This window comes from Schistocerca gregaria, chromosome 5 (genome assembly GCF_023897955.1).
Source record: "Schistocerca gregaria isolate iqSchGreg1 chromosome 5, iqSchGreg1.2, whole genome shotgun sequence".
Lineage (NCBI taxonomy): Eukaryota > Metazoa > Arthropoda > Insecta > Orthoptera > Acrididae > Schistocerca > Schistocerca gregaria.
Window position 1 is genome coordinate 402,276,976 of NC_064924.1, and position 23,678 is coordinate 402,300,653.

At 39.7% G+C, this 23,678-nt stretch overlaps 1 protein-coding gene across 4 annotated transcripts in view; it reads left to right on the forward strand.

Moving 5' to 3' along the window:
- Positions 1-17,184: 17,184 nt before the first annotated feature.
- Positions 17,185-23,678, forward strand: part of LOC126273014 (uncharacterized) — a 110,035-nt gene continuing 103,541 nt past the window's right edge. Inside the window, exons 1-2 of one of the 4 annotated variants that reach the window (XM_049976386.1) lie at positions 17,185-17,954; positions 19,811-20,007. In XM_049976386.1, coding sequence (XP_049832343.1) covers positions 17,945-17,954; positions 19,811-20,007 — 207 coding nt within the window. In that variant the 5' untranslated portion in view covers positions 17,185-17,944. Of the gene's footprint in view, positions 17,955-18,803; positions 19,302-19,810; positions 20,008-23,678 lie in introns of those variants that run through there. The other 3 variants (XM_049976384.1, XM_049976387.1, XM_049976388.1) reach the window with 3 other exon arrangements.

Below are 23,678 nucleotides of genomic sequence, written 5' to 3' on the forward strand. Positions count from 1 at the left end.
CTACAAAATTCCCTGTGAATGTGGCTTATATTGTGCATATATTGGCCAGACGACAAGAACTGTCCATGAGCGATGTACAGAACATGAAAGATACACCCGTCTGCGGCAACCGTCAAAATCGGCAGTAGCAGAGCACTGTATTTCATTGGGACATTCAATGGAATACAATGGAACAAAAATTTTAGCTCCGGTTTCCGGATTTTGGGATTCCGTAATCAAGGAATCAGTGGAAATACGTCTTGCCGATAATCTTATAAATCGTGACAACGGCTTTCAACTGGATAAAACTTGGAATCCTGTTATTAAAATTATACATTCACAGCGGAATAGACAGCGTCATTCGATACTCAATGACTAGATGATCTTTTACTTTCACCACCGAGGGCAGCACGTACAACTCGGCTATGCCGCGCATGTCAACACGTGCGAGAGAATCGGTATAAATACCGCGACTGCACCTGGGCTCTTCAGTAGTTGTGTACTCACCTGATGATGGCCGGACGTCTCTGGGCCGAAATATCGTGGCAGAATGTCGACGGGATCCGGCTGCATACCCGGAAATTATTAGAAAAACAAATACGCCGGGAAAATTTCAGAAGTCACATCAAATTCCCTTCGGGGAGGAGATGGTTCAGGATATCCACGTACTGGATAAATTACGCGAGAAAAGAGCCAGGTTGCTGTGTTCACTAAATTTTTTACTGAAATGTAGAAACAATAACTTGATTCCAACTTTCGCCAGAGTTGTTCATTTTATTAATAGTGTGGCCGCCAACAATATAAAACGCAAGGCGAGTCTGGCTTTATTAAGAGAACGAATCCGTTATACGCGTCGTGAGTTAGACACTGTTGCCAGGAATTTATATTATTTACATCTGAAGATTGCAGCAAGATGTTCTTCCCTTAGCTGGGACTGGATTGACGGTGTATCTTGGGCCAAGGCAGACTGGGCTCACAGGAACAGTACGAACAGGCAAAGTGCGAAGTTTAGCCAACTCGTAACACGAAAGCCGCAAGAAGCTATCTCTGGACGATCCGTGGTGAACCTTACGGAGAAATCGTTTGACGATGCGACGATGTCAGTGCTTGCGAAAGGTTTAAACTTCGCCCCTACTCCTGTTTCACTGCCTTTAACGGATTTCATCAGTTCCATTGAGGAAGCTATTAGACGTCTCCCTGCGGATAATGCAGACGAAATTCGACGTGAATCTTGCCGAACGTTGTTGAAATGTGCGCCACAACGGAGTAACATCTCGCCAGCTGAAAGAGCTGCTCTCCGCAGCCTCAGAGAAGATACTAGCACAGTCGTACTGCCTGCGGATAAGGGTAACGCCACAGTTCTTCTGACAAGGGAAGCCTACAACGAGAAGATATATTGTCAGCTAAATGATTCCACGTACCGCAGAATTGAAAAGGACCCAACAAGCCGAATATCAAGGAAAACTGCTACCCTTTTGAACGACTGTTCTCTACCTGAACAAATTATCAAGAGATTGAGACCACACAATGCAGTACCACCAAGACTCTACTGTCTTCCCAAGATACACAAGGATGGTGCCCCACTACGATTAATAGTGAGTAATATTGGTGCTGCCACCTATTCTACAGCAAAATATCTGGCCTCACTACTAAAGCCGTATGTGGGTAAGTGTTGCCACCATATACGTAATTCCGAGGATTTTGTCAGTCGCTTGAAGGAAGTTAAGCTTAGCAGTTCGGATTTATTAGTCAGCTTTGATATGGTCTCACTATTTACCAAAGTGCCTTTAATGGAATCGTTACATCTTATTGGTAACTTATTCAGTGCAGAAATGACGGCCTTGTTTGAACATATACTCTCCTCAACGTACTTTCTATTCAATGACGAATTCTTTGAACAAACAGACGGCGTCGCCATGGGGAGCCCTTTGTCCCCTGTGGTAGCTAATCTCTTTATGGAGGACTTTGAGGAGAAAGCACTTGAGTCTGCTGTCTTAAAGCCTACGGTCTTCTGGCGGTACGTAGATGATACTTTTGTTGTATGGCCTCATGGCAGACAGGAACTGGAGAAATTCCTTCATCATTTAAACTCTTTACATGAGAACATCAAATTCACGATGGAGATTGAAAAAGATGGCACTTTACCATTTCTAGACGTGCTAGTATGCCGTAAAAATGATGGGTCATTAGGACATTCTGTGTACAGGAAACCGACTCACACAGATCTGTATCTCCAGGCGTCAAGCTGCCACCACCCAGCACAAACAGCCGGCGTTCTCAGTACCTTAATACATCGAGCGCATGTAATATCGGACGATGAAAACCTCCACGCAGAATTAGAACACTTGGAGAAGGTTTTTAAAGAGAATGGCTACACTTCACGCCAAATAAGAAAGGCCATGCGCAACTGTCATAACAAGAAGCAGCGCACTGAGAACGCTGATGACGACTTTAAATCAACTGCGTTTCTTCCATACGCCGGGAATGTGTCGTCGTAAATAGGCCGATTACTGAAGAAGAATAAAATCAAGGTTATCTTCCGTCCACCAGCAAAGAACCGGGCCCTGGTTGGATCCGTTAAAGACGATTTACAACTGAAGAAAGCAGGCGTCTACAAAATTCCCTGTGAATGTGGCTCTGCATATATTGGCCAGACGACAAGAACTGTCCATGAACGATGTACAGAGCGTGAAAGATACACCCGTCTGCGGCAACCGTCAAAATCGGCAGTAGCAGAGCACTGTATTTCATTGGGACATTCAATGGAATACAATGGAACAAAAATTTTAGCTCCGGTTTCCGGATTTTGGGATTCCGTAATCAAGGAATCAGTGGAAATACGTCTTGCCGATAATCTTATAAATCGTGACAACGGCTTTCAACTGGATAAAACTTGGAATCCTGTTATTAAAATTATACATTCACAGCGGAATAGACAGCGTCATTCGATACTCAATGACTAGATGATCTTTTACTTTCACCACCGAGGGCAGCACGTACAACTCGGCTATGCCGCGCATGTCAACACGTGCGAGAGAATCGGTATAAATACCGCGACTGCACCTGGGCTCTTCAGTAGTTGTGTACTCACCTGATGATAGCCGGACGTCTCTGGGCCGAAATATCGTGGCAGAATGTCGACGGGATCCGGCTGCATACCCGGAAATTATTAGAAGAACAAATACGCCGGGAAAATTTCTGAAGTCACATCAAATACCTTTACGGGGAGGAGATGGTTCAGGATATCCACGTACTGGATAAATTACGCGAGAAAAGAGCCAGGTTGCTGTGTTCACTAAATTTTTTACTGAAATGTAGAAACAATAACTTGATTCCAACTTTCGCCAGAGTTGTTCATTTTATTAATAGTGTGGCCGCCAACAATATAAAACGCAAGGCGAGTCTGGCTTTATTAAGAGAACGAATCCGTTATACGCGTCGTGAGTTAGACACTGTTGCCAGGAATTTATATTATTTACATCTGAAGATTGCAGCAAGATGTTCTTCCCTTAGCTGGGACTGGATTGACGGTGTATCTTGGGCCAAGGCAGACTGGGCTCACAGGAACAGTACGAACAGGCAAAGTGCGAAGTTTAGCCAACTCGTAACACGAAAGCCGCAAGAAGCTATCTCTGGACGATCCGTGGTGAACCTTACGGAGAAATCGTTTGACGATGCGACGATGTCAGTGCTTGCGAAAGGTTTAAACTTCGCCCCTACTCCTGTTTCACTGCCTTTAACGGATTTCATCAGTTCCATTGAGGAAGCTATTAGACGTCTCCCTGCGGATAATGCAGACGAAATTCGACGTGAATCTTGCCGAACGTTGTTGAAATGTGCGCCACAACGGAGTAACATCTCGCCAGCTGAAAGAGCTGCTCTCCGCAGCCTCAGAGAAGATACTAGCACAGTCGTACTGCCTGCGGATAAGGGTAACGCCACAGTTCTTCTGACAAGGGAAGCCTACAACGAGAAGATATATTGTCAGCTAAATGATTCCACGTACCGAAGAATTGAAAAGGACCCAACAAGCCGAATATCAAGGAAAACTGCTACCCTTTTGAACGACTGTTCTCTACCTGAACAAATTATCAAGAGATTGAGACCACACAATGCAGTACCACCAAGACTCTACGGTCTTCCCAAGATACACAAGGATGGTGCCCCACTACGATTAATAGTGAGTAATATTGGTGCTGCCACCTATTCTACAGCAAAATATCTGGCCTCACTACTAAAGCCGTATGTGGGTAAGTGTTGCCACCATATACGTAATTCCGAGGATTTTGTCAGTCGCTTGAAGGAAGTTAAGCTTAGCAGTTCGGATTTATTAGTCAGCTTTGATGTGGTCTCACTATTTACCAAAGTGCCTTTAATGGAATCGTTACATCTTATTGGTAACTTATTCAGTGCAGAAATGACGGCCTTGTTTGAACATATACTCTCCTCAACGTACTTTCTATTCAATGACGAATTCTTTGAACAAACAGACGGCGTCGCCATGGGGAGCCCTTTGTCCCCTGTGGTAGCTAATCTCTTTATGGAGGACTTTGAGGAGAAAGCACTTGAGTCTGCTGTCTTAAAGCCTACGGTCTTCTGGCGGTACGTAGATGATACTTTTGTTGTATGGCCTCATGGCAGACAGGAACTGGAGAAATTCCTTCATCATTTAAACTCTTTACATGAGAACATCAAATTCACGATGGAGATTGAAAAAGATGGCACTTTACCATTTCTAGACGTGCTAGTATGCCGTAAAAATGATGGGTCATTAGGACATTCTGTGTACAGGAAACCGACTCACACAGATCTGTATCTCCAGGCGTCAAGCTGCCACCACCCAGCACAAACAGCCGGCGTTCTCAGTACCTTAATACATCGAGCGCATGTAATATCGGACGATGAAAACCTCCACGCAGAATTAGAACACTTGGAGAAGGTTTTTAAAGAGAATGGCTACACTTCACGCCAAATAAGAAAGGCCATGCGCAACTGTCATAACAAGAAGCAGCGCACTGAGAACGCTGATGACGACTTTAAATCAACTGCGTTTCTTCCATACGCCGGGAATGTGTCGTCGAAAATAGGCCGATTACTGAAGAAGAATAAAATCAAGGTTATCTTCCGTCCACCAGCAAAGAACCGGGCCCTGGTTGGATCCGTTAAAGACGATTTACAACTGAAGAAAGCAGGCGTCTACAAAATTCCCTGTGAATGTGGCTCTGCATATATTGGCCAGACGACAAGAACTGTCCATGAACGATGTACAGAACATGAAAGATACACCCGTCTGCGGCAACCGTCAAAATCGGCAGTAGCAGAGCACTGTATTTCATTGGGACATTCAATGGAATACAATGGAACAAAAATTTTAGCTCCGGTTTCCGGATTTTGGGATTCCGTAATCAAGGAATCAGTGGAAATACGTCTTGCCGATAATCTTATAAATCGTGACAACGGCTTTCAACTGGATAAAACTTGGAATCCTGTTATTAAAATTATACATTCACAGCGGAATAGACAGCGTCATTCGATACTCAATGACTAGATGATCTTTTACTTTCACCACCGAGGGCAGCACGTACAACTCGGCTATGCCGCGCATGTCAACACGTGCGAGAGAATCGGTATAAATACCGCGACTGCACCTGGGCTCTTCAGTAGTTGTGTACTCACCTGATGATGGCCGGACGTCTCTGGGCCGAAATATCGTGGCAGAATGTCGACGGGATCCGGCTGCATACCCGGAAATTATTAGAAGAACAAATACGCCGGGAAAATTTCAGAAGTCACATCAATAGAGAGATTCTTGCCAACTACCACAGTAAGCAAGAATCTCAGAGTGGCAGGGGAAATGTCAACATTTGGAAAAATGGATGGTTCTGACGGAAGAGCTAGCTTCTGGTTATACAGAGAAGTGGGCAACATGGAAGGCTCTCAACAAACTATGCTCTAGTACCACAAGATGCAAGACCGACCTGCAGAAGTGGGCCCTTTCTTTGGAGTAAGTTCTTTGCCAGTTACATGCTGCGCAGTCTAACAACCACCTACTACAGTGTTCTTCATGCCCAGCCTCATGCAGAATGATAAACCTGATGAGAGCAGCATCAAATGCACTCGACGTGACCAATTTGATTGATGTCAGTTCTGAAGTTTCTTTTGCTGATTATATGCTTCGTACTTCTGACACATTAATAAGTAAACGCAAAATTTAAACGAAACTTCTATAGTTTGATTTATTGTCCACCACTGATCAGTTATGGTCACGAAAATATTCCACAAATCACACCTGACCAACGACAGTGCACTGACGGTTCATCACCAGAGTTGACACACGTGGTCCGATGCTGCATGGCAGCGCTCCACCCAGTGAGTTGGCAGTGCAGTCCTGCAATGGTGTGGTGCCTGCATTATACGCACACTAGGACACCAGCTACCACTTTCTCGCGACATTCCCATGAAATGGCTGTTGCTGTAGGCTTTTGTCTGCATATTTCGTCCAGTAGATGGCGAAGGGTTCTGCTGTTGATGGCAGTTCAGTTTTTCATTTTGAAATGTGGTGTAAAGTAGATTATTTATCACTAATCTTGCAGAAAATATCGTACTCTCCGACCAGGTTTATTCGCCGCATATTTGATGGCTATGATTCTACTTGTGAATAAGCAAAAATGTGTTTCGAACTCAAATGTTGTTTCTACATGGTTGTTGCATATAAAAATTGTGAGTTTATAATGGTAATGGCGTGGTTAGTTATGTTACTAAGGTGTAATAGCCACCATCACTTTTACACACAAATTTTTGTGGTGCATTTTACAACCATAGCCGAACCTATTTTCTGGCGTAAGAGCCAGTGCGCAAGCAGGCGCCATCTGGAGGACGAATGCACATGTGTTGATTTTTCAGTATCCAGGCACAACATATGTGTGGGTTATAGGTTATTTTCGACTTACATGAATATTGAATTCCTGTGATTTGGGTTAAAGCACATGTGTGTTAACTGCATTTTTCATATTTCCCATCATTTTAACTTGGGTCATGTGGGCTGTGGCTGCAGTGCCATCACATCAGCATATTAGCATTTGAATCAGAACTTCTATACTCCAATACACATTAGGTTGTTGAATCGGTAGTATGTGCATTGCATCTCTCTGCACAGAGCTGTCGCCTGTGGTTGTTGGCATGACTCTATGCTAATGGAACTTAGAGCTTCTGTCCCTGCATAGCTTACCACTAACACAACTGACTGTCATCACCTAATGGTGGCGCAATTTCCGAGTGATGGTATGCTGGACTGTCAGACAGTAGCAGCAAGCTAAGTGGATGAAACTTAAGGAAACCATGGCCAAACTAAATTGTTTAAACTATGGTGTTAGAGGGGTGGGAGAACTGTTTAAACTTGAAACACTTGGATTTTAAATTGGGGCAGCCAGCAAGTAAAATCGGAGGAGAATCTGGTGCCTGACTTGAAGTCTAGACTTAGAACAAGTTACCTGACAACCGTGACTGCAGGTCCCTATTTGTCTGAGTCAATAATAGCTCATGAAAAACATGTTCTGTAGGTCAGCTCACTGACATTCATTGTCTAGGAGACAGGCCTTCTCCTTAAGGAGAACAAACATCCTTTCTCTGATATGGTAATACAGTGTCACAGTGTCAGTATTTCAGATTCTGGATACTGACGTTGTAGAGCCAGTGACTATATTCCAGGTCAGCCATCTTTGATTCTATCGTTATAGAACGTGTGCCAGTATCCCAAGGCAGCCAGTATGACAATGTACCGGCTTGAATTCTTGAATTCCATGCCAATTTACACTTAGGACTACAGCTGTAATTTCACAATGACATCATAGGAGTGGGGATAAAAACCCACTTTTGAAACTGGCCTATTTTTTGAATTCCCAGCCAGTTTTTGAATTTTCCACCATTTCTTGAATTTACTACCAAAATTTGAATTTCTGGCATTTTGCAAATATGGCTAATGGACTTTGCTGTATGGTGGAGGAGGCAGCAGTCACATCATCAATGACATTGTAGATGACACACACTGCACCAAAACCTGGACTATCTACCTACTCCTGAATGCACTCAGTCATGTTGGCCTGACCATTAGCCTCTAATCCAAATTTCTTCTTTCTTCTCTTCCTCTCAGTTTCTGAAGAGGCAGTGTCATCACAGGTGGCGACGAATCCGTGTCATTCAGAAATAAATGCGTCTGTACATTTTCATCATTCATAACACTTGCAACACAACTATCATCATGAATAGCTTCCTGTGTATCCATGGAAATATCTACAACAAAATTATCACCTGTAGTAGCACTCTGTAGGAGGCAAAAATCTGTGACACATGTTCTTCCCTGTGCATCTGGCCCAGGTGCTATGGCCCTGAAACAACAACCATTATTAAACGGCATATGTACTACTGCACATAAATCAATACCTCCCACATTGTTATTCACACACTCATTTACCTCAGCACAGCACATACTTCATCTGGCACTGCAGCTAATGCAGCCTTCTCCTTTTCACATGGTATTGATGCGATAATTCTACACTACCCTCTACAATATCAACACTTTGTACATAATTTAAACTCACACTGTTGACTTCTTATTACTTTCCATAGACAAACTTCCATCATATGTTCTTCATAACCTTCTGATCTATAATCATCATAACAAGTACCTAATGGCATCATAGTCATCCTCATACACCCTATTTGATCATCCTAATCCAACATTTATTCATTAAATCCTACTGATACTTCAACACCAAAAGAATGCAGAACATTGTAGTTAGTAATTCCATGAATGTAGTCTGGGAATGTTGTTCTTGCAGAGAAATCATGTATGGGGTTCCGCAAGATTCAATCTTCAAACAGAACTATGTTGGCGGCTGAGTTTAGGTTCGTTCTGCGCATCTGATGTCACAAAACACAGTCAGCCAATGAACAGAGAACGACGTTGCCTGATCTCGACTGCAGAGCAGAGCACAGACGAGTGTCTTCAGTTTTAGAAACATTCAGTCATAATAAAGTAATAGAACATAAGCAATGTCCTGATAGCAGACTTTCTTTTATAGAAAGTTTGGAAAAAGCATTCTTTATACCAATTGCTTCATATTCTATTAATTAAACCAAACAAGCAATAAGACTCCTAATTCAGGCGATAGTAAGGAAAGCTGTTTGTATCAATCTCACAAACCGCTTTTTCGCAATAAAGAACAGCGGTAAATGTTTATTTCCTATTGTACTTCGACGAAGTGTGAATAATTCACAGTCACACCAACAGTGTTAGTCAGTATTTTGCGTGACCTATTAGAGTCCTCTTGGAGTTATTGTAGGACGAGCTGCGTTAGCGTAACGGTTAAGGCGTTTGGTTAGTAAGTGAAAGATGGAGATTTCAAACCTTGTGCGGTGCTTGATATTTTCTTTATTTAAGAACAATAACGAGGTGTCTTACTTCACGAATTTTATTCGTTTGAATGCAATTTTTTGAAATTTCTAGTGTGTTGTATCTTCATTAACCCTTTCGCTGCTGCAGACACGTGCTCCCCGCATTCCGCGCTGTGCGCGATTTTGTCATCACCGCACTGCTCGCCTGTGCAGACACGTGGTGTTCCCACTGCTTTGACACACTTATCATTCGATTTCACAAAGGCTATTTGGCCCAAAAATTAGATTTTTAGACATATTCTTGACTGATACCTTTCCCCCATAAATGACTTAATTTTGTTTCGATGTTCAACCCAGTTATTGTTGCAGCATTAAATGTAGTAAACCATTGCACGAAATTTTGAAGAGTTTGCAGAGGTAAAAGACCATAGCGTATACTTTCTGTATGGTCGATTCTAGTTGCCACAATGTTAAGAATCAAATGTGGACAAGATACCTAAATTTCATATAAATTTTACTGTATAACAATATTTCATTTAATTTAAGTACCACATTAGTGTCGTATGTAATAGTGAGAAATATTCCATCTTTCGCGACTGTAATAAAAGTTTTATTTACACCGGGAGCGTTTGGCTTTATTTTAAAGCACTTCTATCAATGAGAGGTATGGCACATACACAGTGGTACTCATGTTCTCTTTCTTGTTTTTGTTCCAAAGTCGCAGTTTTACCAATGGTGTTCAAATATATTCCTCTTCTGCAACTGTAATAAGCAACTTATTTAGACCAGACACTTTTCTCTCTTTTGAAGCATCTTCAGTGGACAGTATTTTGCCTCGTCCATTGCCAAGTCACCTTTCGTAGTTTTGTGCTGCGGTAACACAATATTCAACGTTTGTGTCAGCTGATCAGTGTTTTAGCAAATAATGCTGTTTGTGTGTGCCACACACAAAAATTATATTTGACATAGCTCAGAGCACTTCACTGATAGACGGTATATTCAAGTCCTAATCGTTTTGTAAGTCCACAGTTTTGTTTAGTGTATTTTGCCTACTTCCTTTTGATTGATTGAAGTGCTTTAAAATAAAGCCAAACGTGCCCGGTGTAAAAAAAAACTTTTGTTAGTCGCTAAATACGGAATATTTCTCAATATTACATACGACACCTATGTGGTACTTCAATTAAATGAGATATTGTTATTCAGTAAATTTTATATGAAATTTAGGTATTTTGTCCACATTTGATTCTCAACATTGTGGCAACTAGAATCGACCAAACGGAAAGTATACTCTATGGACTTTTACCTGTGCAAACTGTTCAAAATTTCGTGCAATGGTTTACTATGTTTAATGCTGCATAATAACTTCGTTGAACATAGAAACAAAATTAAGTCATTTATGGGGTGAAGGTATCAGTCAAAAAGATGTGTAAAAATCTAATTTTTGGGGCAAATAGTTTTTGTGGAATCGAATGATAAGAGTGTTAAAGCAGTCAGAACACCATGTGTCAGCACAGGTGAGCAGTGCAGTGGCAAAATCGAGCACAGAGCGGAATGCGGGGAGCACTTCTCTGTAGCAGCGAAAGGGTTAAAGCGGCCGTGGTGGCTTTACTTCATGGACTGCGCGCTCCCCCCTAAACGTAAGCTTTTAACTATGGTATACTATGGCGCTGCTTCTCTTGGCACGTGCGTCGTGTGCAACTGGCAACGCAGCAATCTCCCGCGTCTGTGCGGGCATGCACGAGCCACCAAGATAAAAGAAGTGAACTACTGTATAGTTCTTTTTGCAGATGACGCTAGCATTGCAATCAATATATACAGAAACATAAGTAATAGTAAAAAATGTTCTTAAAAGCGACATTGAATCGTTTTCTGCAAATGTTCACATTCTCATTTTAAAAAGACACAACATGTAAGTATACAGTTCTTCACATCTGGCAGTACTACATTAATAACACACAGAAGTAATAAACAGGGTAGGAACATAAAAATTTTAGATGTCCATATTGATGAGAATTTAAACTTAAATACGCACATTGTGGACATCCTAAAACAACTTAGTCCAGCCACATTTGCACTTATAATCATTGCAGATCTTGGGAATAGAAATGAGTAAATTGATGTAATTTGCATGTTTTCATTCATTAGTGTTTTGTGGTAACACATCGTTAAGAGGGAAAGGCTTCATAGTTCAAAAACTTGCTGTAAGAACAATATGTGGTGCTTACCCATGATCATCTCGTAGACATTTGTTTAATGAGTTGCACATTTCCACCACTGCTTCACAGTGTATTTATTCCCTCATGAAGTTTGTTGTAAATAGTCCATTGCAGTTCAAAAGCAACAATGATGTAAATTAATGCAGTACTGGAAGGAAAAATGACAACCATTACTCGACATTAAGGTTGTCTTTAGTACAAAAAAGGGTGCATGACGCTGAAACTACAATTTCTGATCACTTATCAAGTGATATAAGTCTATTTCATAGAAGAATTTCTGTTATTGTAGAGTGCAAAAAGTGGTGAGTATGAATTAATAACTCACATCTGTATATTTAAAAAAAAATGTAAGGTGACTGTAAAATTACTCATTCCACATCGCTATGATTTATCTTGAAAAATGATTTACAGAACATGAAACTAACTAATTAAATGACTAACTAAGTACCTTCACTATTGTCCATAACATATCTTTCAAACCTCTCTTTTATTGCTCCTCTCTTTTCTTCTCAATATTCTGTAAAATCATCACTTAACCTATTTATCTCTTCCATACACTCATGATACAGGTTGGTGATTTTACCGACATTGTTCCTAGCTCTGCAATGCAGGCTGTATACATTCCATGATCCTGGAACATTGTAGGTAAGTTCATTAATAAGTGTGATTATGTTGTATGCTGAAAAATTAGTAGTTCTACTTTTTGTCACCACCAGGTGAAAATATGATGCTGTGAGGAGTCAGAATGTGGTGTGGTTGCAGGAAAAGGGAGGGACGATCAAACATGAAACGATGGTTCTTGTGCTTTTATTAGGATATAGTCACAACTTACTACATTTGTTCAAAATGATCTCCTGACTCAGCAACATAATATGCATCCATAATATGCCATGGTCGATAGTTGCTCATAGCATATCCATTGTAATCAGAGTGATATGTCATCATATGTTACCCTTCAGATCATGAAGAGTCTGGTCACATCCCTGATGAACACTATCTTTTAGATTTCCCCACAACCAGAAGTCACATGGATTTAAGTTGGGGGATCTGGAGGGCCATACATATTGAAATCATCTAGAGATTATGTGACATTACTTAAGGTTTCTTGAAGCAAATCCTTCACCTGGCACGAAAACAGTGGTGTGGAGACATCTGTGTTCTTGCATGGCTAGAATCACATGCTGTTCAAGGATGTCCTTATAGTATGCAGATATCACTGTACGCCTAACCAGGCTTACAAGTTGTCATCTCCTCAAAGAAAAATGGACTGAGAATAAAGGAACTTGTGAAACCACACCACACAGTCACATCAGCTAAGTGCAGTGGATGTTCCTACACAACATGTGGTGAAGTAGAATCCCATAAGTGACAGTTACGTGTGTTCACAGAACCAGGCAGAGTAAAGTGCGTCTCTTCCATCCAAAGAATATTCCCTGGCCACATGTCATCCATTTACATGTGTGCTAAAAAACAAAGGGCAAAGTCACAACATTGTACCCTATCTTGGGACTTCACTTGATGCACATTCTGAATCCAGTAGGGATATTAGTGTAAAATGCACTGTAAAATCTTTTGAACTGTTGACCAGGGGAGATACATTTCCCATGACACATCTAGAGTATTTTCTGCAGAATTTGAGGTATGTGCTGCAAGGTTGGCTATAGCTACGGCAACTTCATCAACAACTGCCATGGGAATGGGCCACCTCCCTCTCCCTGCTACTCCACCTAATGCAAATATCTCTTCAGATTTCGTGATAATATTATGTAGCCCACTTATCGATTCAGGTCTCTTTGCAGCTGTTTCTGTCGGCGATATTCCGGCAATGCAGTGGTGCCATTATGATAAACAAACTATACCAGCAGTGCATGGTGCGATTGTTCTCTCCTTCTTGAAGCGATCTTCTTACTCGATTGGGAGGGATCTCGCCTTCTATCAAAGTTTTCTAGTAAAATGCCTACTACTGCATAGTAACAGGCGCTGTTACGTTCACAAATAGAGTTTATTACCTCAATTATAAATTGGATTAACTTCAGATCGACAATAACTTCATTCAGCCAACTAATAACAAGAACAGGCTCTCCTTACGGTTCTGAGTCAAATTCTGATTTGTGTTATACATCAATTTTAGTTATGAAGTCCCACAATTACAGGAGTAAGCATATGTTATGAATAAAAACTAGTAGTTTATGTTCCTTAATGGCAATTGTAATTAGTGTGAAACAAAACAGCTATGACAAATACAAGGTTGACATGGAGTACCTAACGACATTGCATTGTATCACAGGATCACCTAATAATATAGTAATATAATAACTGCAATAATTATTCACACCATCATGCACACACGTTAAAAACTTTTCCTGGACCAATCAACATAACTACTCACAAAGATAATGTAATGCAGTTACTAACTGAATAATTTTCTGTAGTGACAGAAACGGTATACTCATAACGAAACTTTTGAATGCCAAAAGAACTTGTAATGATAGATAATGAAAATAGTTAATACAATAAATGAATTGTTTCCACTGTATTTCATCCTTTTGTTTCAAACTGTGACTGCATGCTGCTAACAAGATACTGCCCTTTACAAGTATATATAACTTAGCCTAATTGTTGCTGTGACATCATCGTTCGGTGGCAGATAAATAATTTCCATTTCCCTCTTCCCTTCATTTAATGTCGTGGTGCTTTAATTACTACATAGTGGCACACCTCTTCTTGAGCTGTCTCACATATAGCCACATTATAAATATTCCTCCATATGTATTTCATCGGTCAACACACTGTGCTCACAGTTACACACAGAGCACATAGCACAATCACAACTAACTGCCTGCCACAGAGCATTGCTCCCAAAGTTATTACAATAAAGTAAGTCTCTGCCCAATCAGTGCAGTTTCTCGTACAAGGACAATACATGCTTTCCTTCCTTTCTTAACACACATTCTACTTTTAAGTTGAGTTTAACTTTTGGAATAATTAATTACACAAACAATATTGTCTGCAAAGACTGAAGCGCTCAGAGAGAAGTGACAATATTTATGCAAACAGTTCCTTATGTTACTGTGTTACTGGTTACAGTATCAGAATAAACGTGCATACTTTGAAATATTCGAGATCCTATTATGAACTGAAATGAATAACCTCACAAACCAAATTTATTTCATTTCTTTTATGTTTTGTAAATGATTGACTTTAAGTGTATATTACTTTCTTGGCAATACTGTCATTACAAGCAGGTGAGGCAATGAAGGAGTTCTGTTTTAGCAAACACATATTTACTATGCAATGTCAGTAGGGTTGCCAGATCTCATGTATTTTATGAGGTCTCTAGGGTTATATCTATATTTTCTCCCATCTCCCATATTTTCAACAGGTCTCCTGTATTGTTTGATAATTTTTCCCTTGTGTTTCATGAAGCTGTATTTCTTTATTTTTGCTACCATTTCTGTATCATCCAAATAATATAGTTCCCAAATCAACAATCCATATTTTAGTGATGAGTAACAAATGGATTGGTGTAAGAAATAGAAATTGTGTTGAAATTATTACAAACAGTTAGAAATTTCAACTTTTCTTGCAGAGTTTTTCAGTCATGTAAAATATGTCAAGTTTTTGAATGAGTGCAAAGCAAATGGCAAATATGAATAGAGCTATGAGCCTATGAAAGTTGCTGTAGCTAAATATTTGGTAAACGTCAACAGTGCTACGATTCTATGAAAGTTGCTACAGTTAAAATTACAGTTATGAAAGTCGTTTTAATTAAACATTTTTGAGTAGCACGTACATGTTCTGTAAAGATGCAAACGTTTGGAGAAACACTCATTATTTGTGTACATTTTTGTATATAGTTGTATATAACGGTCTTCTAAAGGTAAAACGTGTCAATAATATCACAATGGGACTACTTTGGCCATCATTTCCAACATTTCCATATTTTTAGTTTGAAAATCTGACAACCTTAGAAGGTGAAATGAGGATGACATTGCTCATTGTATCCGCCTGTTCACTCAGGCGCCTAAGCAGTGTGATAAATTTTGTACTGTCATGTGGTAACATCACATGATGTGAAAATATTGCCTACAACGACAAACTACAGGCTTGGTTTATTCAGTCCAAAAGGGGGAAGGCAGTGCAATTAGGCTCCGCATGTGACACAATGTGGTGCACAATAGATGAGTTGGAAGACAAGACACCTGTTTGTATGTGTTCCAGAGCTAACGAATTTGGGCGTGGCATGCATGACACCTCAGCAATGGAGGTGCAGGTGAATGCAGCTGGATAGATCGATGGGGCTTGGAAGTAGCCCAGTTTGTGATCGAAGTGGAGTCCATCATGAAATCATAGAGTAAGATTTCTGATACAGTCCACTGTTTGTTAGCATTGTTCACTGGCTGAGCACTGTCGTGAAGTGTGTCATTACCATGGAGGATGTTTTTGGTAGCCTCAGGTACCATAGCGTAAGAACTGCTGTCCAAATGTGCTAACTTCACAGCACAATGGTGGTAGGACATCAGCAGTGTAGTTGCTGGTCGTCATAGGACACCAATGTAGTGCTGCACTGTGGATGAGATGTGTGTTGTATAATAACATGACCAGAATCCAAGTAAGCACTTTTTTTGATTTTCGCTAAGGTAGTACTAACATGATACATCTGCGCACTTAACGAACTGACAGTCAAAGATTGTTCACATGTGGTCTCAAAGGACCGCCAGCAATGTTCTTTTTAGTCACAGAGTTCTCCCAAGTTCATACCCATGCGATACCCCCAGGTATCCTTGTACCTAACAGGAAACAAGCTGGGGATTCCACTTCTGGTGTAGTCAGTCAGTGCACGTTATTGGCCTCTTCCAGCCCTTAACATTTTAGCCAACTCTTGCTTAGAACCACATGGAGTTTACTGTTCACAACAATAACCGATTGGTGAAGCAGTGATAATGATCCTATATTTGCAATCATGATAACCGTAACTACCTAATTGATTTGTCACTATGTTAGCTTTCTGGCCTCCTCTTGGCCACTGAGTTTACAAGTCACTTACTTCTTCCAGCTCTATGATAAATATTCAAATTACTCTTACAGTTTCTATAATATTCTGCTTATTCGCTTATTGTTAGGGTCAAGACTCAACATCCTTCATGCCACGAAAACGAATGGCACTGTGAGTGCTCACAAGCTTAAATAATGAGTACTTCTTCATCTAGGGACTTAAACCTATCACGTTGTTAGGGTCTACTAGCTACACAAACATATTACCAGTCTTTATTGCACAAATATCCATAATTGGCCTTACTTTTAATCAAATCCAATACACCCAACAGATTTAACATTACATTCAAATATCCTGTTTTCCTTCAAAGAAAGCAGTAAAAGATTTACAAGAATGAACACAACCACTTCCTTTTAAAACTCGCAGTCTGGAGAAGACTTATAATAATATAAACTTAATTTGAGGTCTCAATGACGTCATCACATCTTTACCCGGTTAGTTGTAAGGACAGGAAATTGTTCTACCATTAACTTACTCAACGTTAGTACCCAATACTTTCTTACTCAACCTGAGATATATAATACTTTGATTTTATCAGTCACATTATTAGTTACTGTGGGACTCATCACCTACGAAATGATTCTCGGTGCTTCCACACGAAAATTCACTACTTCCATCCGGATCTGGGCAATAGACAGACATTCAGTCCCTCCCTCCAACAGTTCCGTTAAATAATACATCATTTTCTAATATATATTTGTAACTTGCAGATTTCCTTCGTTAGTGCTATGGTAAAATATGGATTCTGATGTGTACAAAGTCATCACGAACCCTATAGTTAATGCACGGTATTTTAAACATAGTTAATGATATAGCTATTTTACCTAATTCTAGACTGGATAGACAATCGCTATTGGTTAGAGGAGTTTTACTTATGTCCTTCGCTAAACTACTTGATTATTACTCAAATTTCTGTGGTGATTATTAGAGAACCGTTAGTTTTCAAACAACATCGCAGGTTTCTACTTAATATTCCGTATAAGTAGCTTGAGGTGAAATCACATGATACACACAATTAGTTTAATGTTTTTTTTTTACGTATTGTTTCTGAAACGGGTAGCCCCAGCAAAGACGTTGAATCCGTAGTCTATATCATGGCAGTCTCGACGCTTTCATGTCAAGTCTGCTCGCCGATTGCGAGGTGCGATTGTCGATTGTTTAGCTGCTGCTGTTCCGAAGTGCAGTGTGCGAAGAACTGTGGTGTATCTTAACATTTGTGTAGAATTACTGCTATTTGGATTGAGATTGTTGTTTATGAAATCGGGATTGCGTACCCTGTGAAGAATACTTTTGTGGAGCTATGAATGCCCGTAAGTATTTGTCAGATGAAATATTTCAACCCGTGGAGAAATAGTTTTCTGCAGTGGGTGATTGTCTTTTAATCGTGTAAGCGATAAATTAGCGAACGTTCTTATTTATTTTTGTTTATAATAAACATCAAGGAGGAAAAATTGTTTACGTTATTAATGTAATTGTTTTCTCGCTGGTGATCGAGTGTTTGCCGGGTGAGATTAAAACTGATCGTTGTTAATAGAACGGTAATGGATGTGTATAAATACTCCATGTAGAAGCAATCTCAGTTCTTTCCCATTGTGCATGTCGCTCTGTAGTATAACCAGCGTGTTTAATAGGATGAAACAGTAAATTTGTTCTCCCATTTTGACACGTATACCATAAAATGGAAGTAAAGTGTATTCTGCGTCAAGAAACAACACACTTGACGGCTCACTCATGCCTATGGCGGTACCGACCTTTCCATTAAGCGTATGTGAAGCCGTCAGGTGTGTTGAGAGATTTTGTTTGTTATTGACGTGGTACATTAGATTGTTACTGTATGCTACGCATTTTGAACCGTGTGCTTTGTATCTTATTAATTAATTTGTGTAATTTGATTATTTGATCTCGTGAGTTGGAGTGCAGTGTGTGTACTTGTAATATAGAGCAGTGCTGACATTTTAGTTGTTGCCCAAGTGTGTTTCGCAGCCGCGCTTTTAATTCTTATTTGAATGGAAATCTGTATTTCTCCTGTAATATATCATCTTTGCTTTATAAATTTGTTCTGTCTTGATACGAAGATTAAGTCATCCATATTTGTGTAGTTTGGAAGGCAGTGGGGTAAAAATTACGTAGTATATCGCTTTTTGTAGTCTCCATAGTTCATAGGCACGTCCGTAAAATGTATCATATATACCCTTCTGAGTCTTGTCAATTATCTAATGTAGATGTCCAAAAATTACTCCACAGATTCAATTTTTATAGTGAAAAGGGCGTTAAGTATGGCTCAGGCGGTGACATCATGATATGCTAGAAGCCAATCCTTTATCACATCTTATATGTCACGTTCCAGTTTATTGACTTCGCCAATTTACAACCAGATTATCACCTTCTGCTGTAACCTGGGTCTTAAGCTGCACCACGGGCAATTGGGAGTTGGGGTCCACTGGCACACACTATATGGCAGTTCTGCACAAGTCAGTCTGTTTTTGTGTTCATGGTGCTCTTCACAATTTTTCTGGTGCATTGAAGATAGCGATATGGCCATTCTGCTTTGACCAGTGACATTGGTATTCTCGTCATTGATGGTTGTAATGATGGAGACTAATCTGTAGTATAGTCAGAGGTCTATACCATGTTGAAAAGTTGCAAGTTGACAAATGGTATGACTGTTTTTTTTTGTGTTTCAATGTTTGTTGCATTGTTATGAATTGTTGCATTCAATATAATTATCTTTTAAGTAAACATTGTGGATTGATGATTAAAGAAGAAGAAAGAAACTTTGCAATAATTGTTTTCAACAGGTTGCATAGGCAAAATTCGACTTTATATCAGTGTGACACATGTTATTTATAAATGAAGTTATTGCTGCCTTCCTCTTGAACTCCCAAGGTTTTTTGTATGCATTTGGCGTATCTGTGAGAGACATCTGGTTAAGAAGTTTGTGTATAGAACTAAGAAAAATATGAAGGGAAGTTAATTTATGGTAATATCATTACAAAAAGTGAATTTACCAAACTGTGAAATTAACTTATTTTACCGTAGCCCTGCTGCCTCTACCTAAAACTAGGCCCATTGTACATACAATCTGTTTAAAAAAAAGAAAAAAAAGAATGACTCACTCCAAATTCATATTCTGTGAAACTTATTGATTGAAATATTATGCTTTCAGAGGCGTGGACAGATTTCTTCAAAGAAGCAGGTCTTGGACCTGACGTGGCTGGAAGTTACGGCAATATATTTTTTATGAATAAAATAGAAAGAAGTCACTTACCGTACCTCAACAGAGAGGTCTTAGGAGAAATGAATATCTCAGTTCTTGGTCATATTCTTATGATTCTGAAACATGCTCGGCTAGTTAGTGATAGGGTAAGCATTTGTAGATGGATTCACTTTTAGAAACAAGAGTTCATATCTTGGTTGAATCATGTAGCTCCTTCTCATTTTTAAGATGATAAGTATGTTGAATAAGATGTTGGAAATCAGTTTTACATCAATAATTTAGTAAACAAGAAAGTGGTATTTTGTAAGTAAACTTTAGAATTTGACTTACATGTGATATATCTTCCACAATTTAAATTTTTTGTCTAAATGTTTGTGTCTCTTTTACCAGCAGTTAGTTACTCTGCCTAGATTTTAAAAATTACAGATAATATTAATGTTCAGAATTATTTAAGTTCCATTTATTTATTTGTTAGCAGCAGGGGACATATTTTGGCTTGTTAATTTGATATACTGGTATGTGGTAAGATTCGGAGAGTTCTGTTATATGTGATTAATGTCCTTAATGAAACACAAAAGTATATGAGTAAAGGCTGCTGTTACTCTATGTAAAGGAGGTGACTTGTTTGCATAGCTTTCCCCTCCCATTCTCTCTCTCTCTCTCTCTCTCTCTCTCTCTCTCTCTCTCTCTCTCTCTCTCTCTCTCTCTCTCCCTCCCCTCCACCCCACCCCAACCCATAATCCTAAGTCTCGACCGCCAAGTCAGGCATTAGCCTCGGAGGAGGAAAGATCTCTTTGTTTATAAAATGATGAAAACTGCCCATGTACTATTTATTACTACCTTAGTACATAGAGATCCGGGTAGGATTAAATAAATGCTATTGGAGCAGTAGTCCCCCTACCGAGCGAGGTGGCGCAGTGGTTAACACACTGGACACGCATTCGGGATGACGATGGTTCAATCCCACATCTGACCATCCTGATTTAAGTTTTCCATGATTTTCCTAAATCGCTCCAGGCAAATGTCGGGATGGTTCCTTTGAAACGGCACGGCCTACTTCCTTCCCCGTCGTTCCCTAATCTGATGAGACCGATGACCTCGTTGTTTGGTCTCTTCCCCCAAAAAACCCAAACCCCTATCATAAACCTTGGGAAAACTGAACCTATAAAGGCGTCCTCTCGCTGCAGAAAATATTTCTCGCATCAGAGGTGGCTTATATCCGTCAAAATAATTGTACAGGTTTCCCATTACCTCTTTGTAGCTAAGAACGCTGTGCAAGTGTGCAGTGATAATGCAAACCTTTTTTATGAACTTGTTAATGTAGATGTTAAGTAAACTGAGCAAGAATATAAATGCAAAATTGTCAAGGAAGTAGGACTGGATGAGAAATCTGTTGTTGATAACTAGGAAAAGTTCAACCAGGTCCTGTGAAATTATAATCATACACAACAAGGTATGATTTGATTGTAACATTGTGTGAGCCTTGCCACCTACAAGTTATCAGCAACAGCTTTTCAAGAGCTGATACCTCCCCCCTGCCGCGTGCCAGTGTATCTGGTATAAGGACCGGAGGAACAAGATGAGAAAGTAGGATAAATAACTGGACATGCATACACTCGGTTTCTCATGATCTGTTTGTGAGAACAGGGAAGTGAATGACTAGCAATGATGTAAAGTATCTCTCACCATGTGTTGCACAATTTCTTTTGTTATATGTATGTATGAGTAAAGAATCGACCGATAATTGTGTCCATAACCACCCCCCCCCCCCCCCCCCCCCCCCCACTGTTCCAATTAAGGAGAAAAGTAATAAACCATCGTAAGATCTTTGCTTTTGACCCTGTAAAGGTCTTCATTCTTGTTTTGCTCAAAGTTCGTTTGCAGCACAATACAGTGATGTGTGCGCACCATAATTTTATTCTGTGTGCTTCACAGCTACTATGAGTATTGTGCATGAAAATTCTGTTGATGTTCATGTAAGTTACAGACTTAATACAGGGCTCTGGAGCTGCATTGAAATTGACTTGAATCAATAAATGTACCAGCGTTTTGTTGATGCTGTAGCATCATAAACTAGAAAACAATGAAAATTTCTTACACCCTAGGCATGTTTTGAGGTTCAGATACAGAGAAATAACTCATCGGTGCAATTGGGGAAACAGTGGACTATTTTGAAGTGTAGTACTCAGTGTGTACAAGCAGGTACAGTGCCTGTTGCAAGAGAAATTATACTAGATTGTTAATCCAAGAGGAGGGACAAATACCTCATTTTCTGCTAAAATTATTTTCCTTTTTTGTTTATATATTTTCTTGATTGCCAAACTGTTTTGACTGCAATTTCGCCTCTGTGTGTGTTCTAGTGAATTCATATTTCCTCTGGTCATATGGATACAGTACAGACACTTTATATTTTCCTTCATCTTCGAAAATATGAATTTGATATGTCTTCTTTGAGTATGTAAACTGTCATGATACACATCACACCACTATTGCTTTGTGTTGCAAAACTCCAGTGAAACTACTGTGTATTCATTGATGCCAGATTTATATCAGCAGTTTTATAAGTTGTAAATTGAGAATCTTCCATAACAATGCTGTGAATCCTCCCCCCCTCCATCTTAAGAAACTGAAAACTATAACCATCTGAAATTGTTGGTTGGAAGAGCGCTATGGAGTTATTCATCCTCTTAATAGGAAAGGTTTCCTTTCTTTGTACAGTCATCTTTTGTTCATGCAGGATGAGTATTTTGTACTATATCTGTGTGGTGTGGATGACTACAATGAGTGCATGTGAAGTTTAATGCCACGTCAACTTCAGTGTTCTGGAAAGGAGAAGGTCAAACTCTATGCTGGTTCATAGCTTGCTCCTCCCAAAAATCTTTAATGGATCGCCAAGCTTATCACCCCTAGCTGATGAACCCGTTACCATTAACATAGTCACGTGCTCTCATTACATTAGAAAATGCATACATATTTGGAACTTACTCAGTTGTTTCTGTGAAACATGCGATACCAATCACATACAGTGGCTACGAGCAAAGAACTATGCATTCATTCTCTCACATTTGACTGGAACGCTTATAAGAATCCAGCGTGCTTAAAAGCAAAACCTATGACTTTTTCGTAGAACTTTGCCTGACTTACTCGTGAAATGCTGATTGAAAAGTGATAATACATTGAGGAAGAGTGTATGTGCTGATACATGAAATAAAGGAAGGCTGGAAGACAGAGCCTTCTGTTTCAGAGAAGTTACAAACCAAAATGTGAATAACTGCAAGCAGCACACCACCCAGCTGACACAGTTTAGCAGCATGATGTAATAGAGCACATACCCGTAAAAGAATTCAATGCAGAAAACTTTTAATGCCAATTATAACTAGCTTCGTCAAAAATCATGCCCAAGCGGCAGTACACTTAAATCTGCAGTGTGAACAGTTTGGTGGCACCTTTCAAAGCCAAAAAATTATATTTACTCTTGACACACCAGCTCATGACAGCCCTAGAGCAGGTGCTATTTAGGTGTTGTTAACCTGAAGTAGACAGTAATATCAGAAAATTAAGTTAATATTACTCCACTTACATCCATTGCCCTGCCTGAGAGTGGTTCATTTTTCTTGTCCTGTGTTACCTGGCTGTTAAAGTGAACATTTGTCATCACACACACACACACACACACACACACACACACACAATTTGCGTGCTAAAATTTTTATCCCACTCCTTTTGGCTCACTTTATCTTGATTTATTATTAGTTTGCATGTTAATATTCTCCTTTAGACAGATGAGATTGTTACATAATTTGTAATAAAGTAGCTG